Source organism: Limulus polyphemus, unplaced genomic scaffold (genome assembly GCF_000517525.1).
Source record: "Limulus polyphemus unplaced genomic scaffold, Limulus_polyphemus-2.1.2 Scaffold185, whole genome shotgun sequence".
Classification (NCBI taxonomy): Eukaryota; Metazoa; Arthropoda; class Merostomata; order Xiphosura; family Limulidae; genus Limulus; species Limulus polyphemus.
In genome coordinates, this window is record NW_013665795.1 from 286,648 (window position 1) to 297,172 (window position 10,525).

A 10,525-nucleotide genomic window follows, 5' to 3' on the forward strand; every position below is an offset into this window, starting at 1 on the left:
CAAATTTACACTGTATCTTGTCTTTTTGTACAATGCTAATTCATCTTTGGAAGCTTCTTTCTTTTTTCTTGCAGTATCAAGCAAAATATGAGCTAGAGACAATTCTTGTTTATCGAGTGTCTCTCACTCCATTGCAGATTCTACTCTAGCAATGGCTTCTTTAATCAGTGTATCTGCTGCATTCATCTCTGTCTCTAGCTTTGCTTCCTAGGCTTCCAAGCTCTTCTCTTTTTTGATCTAAAGTTTTCTTGTAATTTATCAGTTGATCTCATCTCTCACTCCATTGCAGATTCTACTCTAGCAATGGCTTCTTTAATCAGTGTATCTGCTGCATTCATCTCTGTCTCTAGCTTTGCTTCCTAGGCTTCCAAGCTCTTCTCTTTTTGATCTAAAGTTTTCTTGTCATTTATCAGTTGATCTAATCTCTCCTTCTGTAATTGTTCTTCCTATCTATGCTCCTTTCTTTTTTTATTCTCTTCCTCTAGCCTTTTCTTCTGTTCTTCTAGGTGAGCATTACATGTAGCATAGGACTGTTTTGCAGCACACTTGTTCCTGAATAAAATTTCAACAAGGATCTATAGATCTACATCCTAGTATATGATCAGTCTATGGACTGTGATGTCATCACAATAGACATTCTCTCCCATTCCCTTTATTTTTATTAGACTATGAACCCTCTTCAGAAATTGGATTTTGCACAAATTCCAAGCTAATCATGTGATTCCAGTCACCAATACTCAAGTTGGTTTTTACCCAGGGACCAGCAACATGCATGTTGTCTTGCTATGCATGTTTTTTGAACTGATGCAATGGAGTCTATGGAAATGCGAGCATCTTGGTTGCAATCTGCAACAACAGAATCAAATTCATCTTTCCAAATGGTACACTACACATGCTCATACTTCTTGCTTGACTTCCAACATGGACCACACTACCACATTTACAGTTTCAGTAAAAATACTTGTCATTCCTACCTTTTGAACAATGAAATCTCTTTGGAAATCTTAGGTATGTGTAAATAACAAGTTCAGGGTCAGGTGGTTTCATTTACTAGAGTCAGATGAGGCTAAAAAATAATGCCCACGTCATCTACATCTGTCTTTGCATGCATGCAGATGAAAAACCTGAACAGGTATTGTACACGGTTTTGTGGATAAAATATTCATCTAATTTTGTATCTTAGTCTGAGTCAGTATAACTCTGTCAATAACAGAAGGTTAACATCAATGAAAGAAAATGGCCTCCATCACCCCTTACAGTCATCACATTCCAGCCTTTTATTACAAAATTAGATTTTGTGTCTTAGTCCGAGTCAGTATAAACCTTAATTTACATACTAGCAAGTCTACATGCATTCTGTTCTGCATGTTACCTGGCACTTACGTACACCTGTTTCATCACTGGAGTATTATGCAATATTTTCCATATAATGAATATGATCTTGAACCATGTGCTATCTTCTGTTCTGTCTGAGATGCTAACATTCACGCCATTTGTAGAAGCATTCTTCGTGGCACAAATCTTGCAATTTTATAGGAAAAATCTTACAACTATCGGACTATATAGGAAAAAAAGGGCCAAAATATAGGAGATTATACAAATAGCTGGGAAGCCCGTTAGGTTAAGCCTGTAGTGATTACCAGTCCAAACCATAACGATTAGGCCTGTTCCCGATCCATAACAACTAGACATGTTCCCCATCTTAGTGATGTAAAGCATTCTACTTTCCTTCATATGGGCAAAAAAATTTTTGTTATTACAAACCATCCTTTCCTTGATGCATAACACACAAACATTTAAAAATAAACATGCAGTATACAATTTCCAATTGTTTTTAAATTGAAATTTCTTTTGTAATCTTATTAACAAAAACAATGAAAGTTCACTAACCTTTCAGGGGAACTGGTTGAAGAAGAGCTTTCATCATCACTTGAATCTTCAGAAGATGATGAAGAGGAAGATGTGCTTATAACAGAAGGAGAATGACTATCACTCTCACTATCACAAGACCAATCTGCAGTTTTCACATCTCGATAAGCAGTAATGCTTTGCATGACAGCAACATTACCCCCTTGGACTTCCTGGCATTCTTTCTTAAGTAATGGAGCCTTTCCATAATGGTTCTCACCTTCAGTAGCCTTAACAACACATCCTGAAACTTCCATTGTTTCTGAACAATCTTCATTCGAATGTTCTGAAATCTGTTTATCAACCAATAAGTCTGGTTTCATTGCTGAAGATGAAATTAAATGCTGTTGAAACTTTTCATTACTTAAGGAATGTTCATTTGAACTGATGTTATAGCAATCTTCTGTATCATGAGTTGTAATCTCCAGTTGTACTTCACCAGTTTTATGTATGCTTTTAATATTTGAATAAATCTGGTTTGCAGAAATTTCAAGGTTGTCTTTTGACATATCTACTCCTGAATGACATTTTGTACCATCCTTCAAGTCAAGTTCTCGACTTAAAACACACTGATTTACAGGAGAAATATTTACAAGTTCAACATCTTTCTCAGAAGTTTTACTCTGATCTTCATTCTGGTCACCAACATCTCCAATACATGGATCCTCTTTGAGAGATGTAGTCAATACTTCATTTTGTTCATCAAAATCTTTTGAATAAACTATCTTCACATCACATTTTGGGATGAAACTGGGCTCTTCCATATTATGAATATCTTGTAGATGATCTGTCCCTGTATAATCAAGTTTTGTCTTATCAGCTCCACAGTTCATATGACTTTCAGAATTACTGGCCTTAGTCAAAGCTTCCATTTCTTTTCTCTGTTCTTTTGGCATCAGTAAGTTTGATTCATCTAGAACTGCCTGCTTTTCAATAACCTCATCAAGTTCTTTGACTTGGATTTCATGGAACCTAAAAGAAGCTCTTTCTGTTGATTGGTGATCAGAATTTAATACAGACTTACTAGGATTAGATACTAATCCGAAATTGCTTAAATCCTCTTTCTCCATATCCTGATAAACTTGGTTCTTATTGTAAGTGAAGTCAACTGACTTGCAATATTCTTGAAAATAAAATCTGTACTACATATATATATTAGAAGTTACTGTCCATAATTGGCACTTCTTGCATATTTCTATAACAAAAATGAGAGAATAGGTTTAAAGATCATTTAATAAATTATTTCCTACAGCAAATAACAGTTACAAAAATATTACATATACACTTACAAAAAATAATTTTGAGATGATATTCAATTGACATCTGTTACCAGTATTTTTTTAACATTTTTTTTCACTCCGTTATTGAGAACTGAAACAACCAGGATCATTTTAGTCATCTTCATGTACTTAAAGTTGATTCATTTAAAAGGCAAACAAATTACTGTACAAAAAAAATAATAATGAATTAATGTAAAATAATTTCTACCCAAGAGCAAAGTTACACTATCAATTATTTTATCACAAATAGATAAATTTTCATCAATTATACTTATGCTCCTCTCTTCCCCCTTACCAGAGTTTATGAAATTACTATACATGTAACCAATTTTCCTCAGAGCTCATAAAGATAAATATTTTATGCAGACCACCTAATGTAATTTGAGTCTACCACTGTTGTAAACTATGACCTTATTACTCTCAAGTGAGGAATATATCTATAAAAGATAGGAGTATAGCTTTGTAACAAAACACAATGTTTTACTCTTATCCAAAAGTTTTCCTCCATTCTTACTGAACTTGGGTAAAAATTACAATATAAGGATAAATAAATACTGAACTTATCATAAGGTAAAAGGTTTGTTTGTTTGTTTTGAATTTCCCGCAAAGCTACACAAGGGCTATCTGCACTAGCCACCCTTAATTTAGCAGTGTAAGACTAAAGAGAAGGCAGCTAGTCATCACCACCCACCGCTAACTCTTGTGTGTGTGTGTGTGTGACTACCAAGAAAAATCAGGACAAAAAAAAGACTTTACTACAAGTAGAGGTTTGATCTATGCCTTGTTAAACAACTCGTGATAAATGTCATGGTTCAAACACACTGTATGCTATTACTCATTCTGGCTAGTGATGTGAAATTTTTGCTTATGTAACAAATTGGTAATATTATTAACAGTGCTAATCAATACTTTCTAGCATTCTAGAGACAGTAGGGAGACTATTATTTTAAGTTTTTAGTGCATTTTTTCTCAAATATAAATAGAAATAATTGTTGGTAATTAAATATTTATCCAGTATTATTAGTTTATTATTTCAAAGATATTACGGACTTGAATAATGATAACAAAACCTAATACTTTATGCAACTAACAAATAATTTGCTCTGTTAATTTTTAAAACAGTGATATACTAAATTAAGTAGAAACTATGTTATTTCATATATGTTTTACTTCAGTTATTTTATGTAAACATGTAATTCTAGGTAGTAATTTGTACTAACATTTTCTAAGTTTTTCATCATCTATAATAACAATTGGCATTAACTTTAATAAGAAAAAAAAAAGGTTTTTTGGTATAATATAATCTGTCCTTGAGAACACAAATGTAATTTTAATTGTTCATGGTTAGTAGCATGGTTCTGCATCTACTTTTTGATATGTTCCTATTTTCAATAATCTCCTTAGTTTTTTCCATCTTCCTCTTCTATGAATGTGAGAATCTTGCCATAAAACAAATTCTCGATGCACGTAGCTTCCAGCCGGGGTTCCTCTGACCAAAATTTTTATATTGTGTGCAATATGCAACAGCATGCCAGCACATTTTGAAGCATGTGATCCTGATACATTATCATTAACAAATTTATCAGATGCTCCAAGTATACTCATAAATTGGTTATTTCAACTTCATTTTCAATAAAACACACTGATGCATAAGTAAACCTACTGCTAGTTTTAGGCTATCAACACTTGAACCTTTGCTAGTTTTCATGCTAAAAATGCATTATCTTCATCATGGTATCTTTTGCAATTGTCCTTGTACTAATTCATCTTTGTATCATTGAAAGCATCCTATTTTATAGAATACTTAAACATTTTGAAGTCTGTGATTTATGTACTAGTTTCTAACACTATTTCTATTCTTGTATAATCTTATTGGATAATGTATTATTACATTTGATTATGCTTCACATAACTTGCAAAATGAAAACAGATAAAATCCAATACTGACCATACTTTTTTAAATTTAAATTCACAACAGCTTAAAGAATTTCTTGAAGCCAATGGGCCATTCTTAATAAGAAAGGATCTGGCATGTTTTCAGCTGTTTACTGTTGACTGAGTGAATATTGGTGTCATGTAGTGATTGCAGTTAAAACTAAAGTAGCAGTTCACATTTCCCCTTTTGAGATATGCAGAAAATATGTTTCTTCATGGTAACCATTAAGCATATAAGGAGTGGTGATGGCTGGTATTCATGCACCTGTATGTCTGTTTTAACTTTCACTGCCAAGGGCACATACATGTTCCCCTCTACAGTACTATATGGAACCCATTATATGACCTTTGCTTTAGCCTTGAAAGGGGTCATATAAATTAAATGGGAGTTTGGAATTTTTTCCACCAAGAAGACCTCACACTTTCCAAAATTTAGAAGTTCCAACTTTCAATTATATACACGTAATGTGTCCTTCCCATAATAAATCTAAAAATAAACAGTGCTTTGGGAGAGTTGTTTACATACAAACATGTCAGTGAAAGACTTATCAACTACATATATGTAGCAGCTATTACATACTTTGCATCTAATTATGCTTTATGAAATAAAAACAAAATAATAAAAAGTGATAATAATAAGATCATTAATTCTGCAAGACACCTGAGAAGATAAAATTACAGTTTCAAAGTTGTTAAACTTCCCTGCAGATATGAAACATTGCATCTCAGCATCTAGAAAGGATTGTTTGTCTCTGGTCACCCTCCCAAATAACTCTCTGAATGAATCACACCCCTGGACACAATAAATTGTGTTTTATTTTATCATCTCCCCATTCCCATAGTCATGTTATAACATTTATCCAATTCATTACAATTTATGCGGACATCCTCCTCACAGCCAGCAATATCCAATACCTGAATATCATCAGTATAGTTTTTAAGTATGTCATTGAGGTAAATCAAAAATAGCAATGGTACCAACACTGTGCCCTGTTGTACCTCATGTATGGCATTAATCCAGTTTGACTGAACTCCATTTATTAAAACCCTCTGTTTTCTTTCTTCCAGTCATTTTGTGATCCTACAAGCCAACTTATCCCCCACACCCATAGAGATAACTTTTTAATAAGCCTCCCATCTGTGGAATCATCCTAGCAACCCTCCTCTGAACCTTTTCCAATAAATAAGTATATTTTCTTATGTCAGGAAACAAGATGTACACAATATTCCAAGTGAGGTCTAGCAAGTGATTTGTAGAGATAATTATTTCTTTTAGACTTTTAGTCAATGAGTCTATAAACACACTCTTAAAATTTCATGAGTTTTATTACTTGCAAAAGAGCATTGCCTCATAATTTATTGAAGTCATATACTTTTATTTACATTTATAAGGTTGAAATCATCCATTTCAAATTCCAAAATGTCAGCTTTATGTATAAAATAGCTTTCCAATAATAAATCAAGCATGGTGATGAGGATTAATTTTTGAAGATATTATACTAAACTGTACTTTAAGATGTTCAAAGTAATTTCAGTTTTATAGGGTTTGCTTCAGACAGTGTTGGAATTTGTTTTAGGAGTTACAGAACAGAAAAAGAAAACAGAGAGGGTTAAAATAGTAGATGTAAAATCAGTAAAAATTAATACAAAAATCTTAAAGTTAGGTTAAGCTCAAAGGGAAGATATCTGCATTTAGTGGGTTGTATATAAGCAATTTAGGAAATAACATTTGTAGATGCACTACTGATTTTTACCCTTTGCTGATCACATTATGGATTTTACAAACCACACAGCAAATATAATAATGTTATTAATAACAAAGTTATAATAAACTTAAGTTTCTTACATATTAATATTGGAAGTCCTTGCAGTAACTTGTTGGAATTAAAAACTTTGGTCTTGGCTTTTACATAAGATTTCCTTGCTATTATTGTGTCTTGGTTAAATAAATATGAAACTGTTATGGAAAGTTTCAAATAAGCATTTTTCACTCACATGATTCCAGAAAGACTTGATGTATTACAGTATGGGAAACAATACTGTTTGCAAATTGAAACACAGCCATTCACCGTAAGTACTATACTTTTTTAAACTGTGAATTAACTAACATAGTAGATTTTTAATAAATGAAATATCTTTATAGTATCATATAATAAATTCATTTGTTAAATACTAACACAAAAATATTTTTTTAAATCCTAACATGTTTAGGTAATATAACTGTATATTACTTTCTTTGCTGTATTTTCTGAATATTAAAGCACTACAACAGTAACCAAGTCAAAACATTTCTTTTGACATGGTAAATTTACAGTTCAGGCTCTGGATCAAGTAAGTAATTGAAACTAATAAAAGCAGATCCAAATTTGAACTTTGATTCTGCTGGGCTAGAAAGTACACTACAACTGTCCAACTTGAAACTAGTGAGAGGCCAGATTGCAACTTAAAAATCCACGAGCAAGATGTAAACCTTGAATACTAATTAACAATCAACAATACTTAATTCTATAATTCTCTTTGGATATCAGAAAATAACTGTCCACTGTTCAAAATGTGTTGCATCTTTTCACAGAATGGACGGTATGCAAACATCCAAATAACATTTTGCCTCTTTACAAATGTGAAATATGTGATGGTTTCTATCTTTAAAAATTAAATTCTGACTATGGGATTCTTTCAAATGCTTGGGAACTAGATTAAACCTGGTCTGCAGACTGCAGTTGGACAACTCAACCCTGAAATCCATCATTATGTACAAGGTACTTCATTCACAAATACAATAGATTATGACAAAAAATAACAATATTTATTTTGTATCATTTAATGAGAGAATGATTATTTCTGTCACCATTTCTTACTAATGTAGATATATCAAACTAAATTATAAATTGCTTATTTTTTACAATACTTTACGTTTCACTTTTTATACCACTTTAAGGAAATTGTAAATCATCATGTCTCATATCTCTTACATTTAAATCATTCACCTACATTGATACTTGATGTCAAGATCGAAAACAGGGGATATATTTAAATAATTATGACATTATACTAGCGACAGCGTATATATATATATATATATAATAAACGGGCCAGGGCTTAATATTTTTAAAATTGAAGTTCACTTTTAGGAAAAATCTTCACCAATTATTGAAAATTAACAAAAGATGAGCGTTTCAGTTACGAAAAGTTACAGCTTTTACATTATTTTACATTTGTAAAAAAAATAATGGCAGCGATTGTTTCCATTGCTCTACAAATACAACAACAGATGTATGTTTAGTCCAAAGTTCTTCCCGATTTTTCCTTCGACTATACATACAACGAGTATCCATTACTTGTAATATTACTAATGTAATGAGTAATGTCAAAATAACGTAACTTGTGTAAAATAAATAACACTTGGTACGGTTTTCGCACTTAACCTAACTCCAAATCAAATTGAAATATTTCAAAAAGTTGGAATTTTAACATAATTATTTTAAAATGGTTGAAAAAAGTTAAAAATATTTACCCAAACCCTGTAAACAATTTAGGTCTATAACATGTATAGCATAACAACACCAACACCTTCGTAACGCCATTATATGTATCCCACGTGTGTGAAATTAATGCCATCTAGAAAATTTATTTTTTAAACGTGTTGAACTATAGCGGGTAATAAAAACAATTTTTGAGTTAAACCCACTCTTATGTTAAGCTGGGTGCGTTTGTATTTTAAATATATATATATATATATGTATCTAAAGAAGAATACCCAAAAAATCATAAAAAAACTTTATCCAGGTATTTAAGTTTAATGCTTGCATAAACTTTTATACACTACTAATAAAGAAGAGCACAACTGAAAGGATGAAAAACATTTTATTTACATAATTCGCCGAATGTTTCGGAATATGCTTATTCCATCATCAATGATGTCTGAAAACAAGGTATATTGATATATAAGTACAAATTAGGTAAAGTCTTAATGATGTTTGAGAATAAAGAAGCATAGAAAAATTCAGAAGTAGTGAGCACTATATATAATTAACACAAATAATCCGCTAAGTCAACTACGAAACACAATCAAATCGTTAAAATCAGTGAACAAAAAGGAAAATATAAAAATACACCAACTGATTTTGTTTTTTACACAAAACTACACAGTGGGCTATCTGTACTCTGCCAATCACAGGTATAGAAACCCGGTTTCTAGCGTTGGAAGTCCGCAGACATACCGCTGTGTCACGAAATGAAAACAAATATTAATAAATCATTCACAATCTATGATATATAAATTACAGCTTGATGGTTGCTCTTATTATGCTAATTAAAACAGTTGTATTTCGAAGGATGGCTGTTGATTATTAGGATCAGGGTGTTTCATTTTAATTAAAAGGCTTTCTTTAATGATAGTTTTATTTTTAGCAATTTTTAGGTCTACACTGTTAAATGTAGTGTTTCTAAAAAACTGTTAGATTTATATCACTCTGAAAACAATAAAGATAAAAAGCAGATAACCAAAAATAATTTATTTCAAAATTATATTTTACATTACGAGCATTTCAATATAAAATGACTCAACAGACAATAAACACTCCAGTTCCTCTTTTCATTTCTTTTTTCGTCCCCCATTGACACAGCGATATGTTTGCAGGCTTGCAACGCTAGAAACCGGGTTTAGATACTCATGGTAGGCAGAGCACAGATAGTCCATTGTGTAGCTTTGTGCTTAATTACAAACAAACTTTTCTTTTTGAAGACCCTCTAGTAGCCTTAAAACAGGAATTAGTTTCATTGAACCTAAATATGCAGTATGTAATAGAGCCAGAGAGATTCTTCCGAGAATTACCATTATTGTTATAGTCTGCATGGTACTCAGGGTGCTCGACTCGCATTCTGCAGGTTACGGGTTCGAATCCTCGTCACCAAAGATACTCGCTCTTTCAGCCTTTCAATTCCACTATTCATTGGTAAAAAAGTAGCCCAGTAGTTGACAGTGGGTATTGTTGACTAACTGCCTATTCTTTAGTTTACCACTACTAAATTAGGGACGGGTAACGTAGATAGCTCTCGTGTAGCTTTGCGCGAAATTCAAAAACAAACCTTTATTATTATTAAAATCTAAAAACCTCTGTTTTGTCAATCTAAGGTCTTTTGGTCTTGCATGATAAATACAATAAAGTATTAAATAGTTAAGAATTTTGTATTTCTACCTTTTAAATCAAAATCGAAATTTCACAAAACAAGTACAAACGATAAGGTTGTGGCGATCAATCGTTGTTTTGTTACGATTACCGAAATCTAATTATAAATTAATTAGTATTTTCATTACAAAGCACTAATTATTGACTAATAATGGCTGGAGACGGCTTAAATGGGTAATGAAGAAAAACTCTAATATAAGTTTAACATGACAG

At 31.9% G+C, this 10,525-nt stretch overlaps 1 protein-coding gene across 1 annotated transcript; it reads right to left on the minus strand.

Moving 5' to 3' along the window:
• Positions 1-446: 446 nt before the first annotated feature.
• LOC106478154 (suppressor protein SRP40-like) lies at positions 447-2,978 on the minus strand. The gene is made up of 2 exons (XM_022381693.1): positions 1,891-2,978; positions 447-552 (listed from the first exon to the last, which is right to left on the minus strand). The coding sequence occupies exons 1-2, from the start codon at positions 2,976-2,978 to the stop codon at positions 447-449; spliced, it is 1,194 nt and encodes a 397-aa protein (XP_022237401.1).
• Positions 2,979-10,525: the final 7,547 nt, after the last annotated feature.

Bases quoted from the DNA above. Each gene is read 5' to 3' on its own strand.
- LOC106478154 (XM_022381693.1), bottom strand. From the start codon at position 2,978: ATGGAGAAAGAGGATTTAAGCAATTTCGGATTAGTATCTAATCCTAGT. The intron at 553-1,890 runs GTTAGTGAACTT...AATTTTATTCAG, and splicing joins TCAACCAGTTCCCCTGAAAG to GAACAAGTGTGCTGCAAAAC.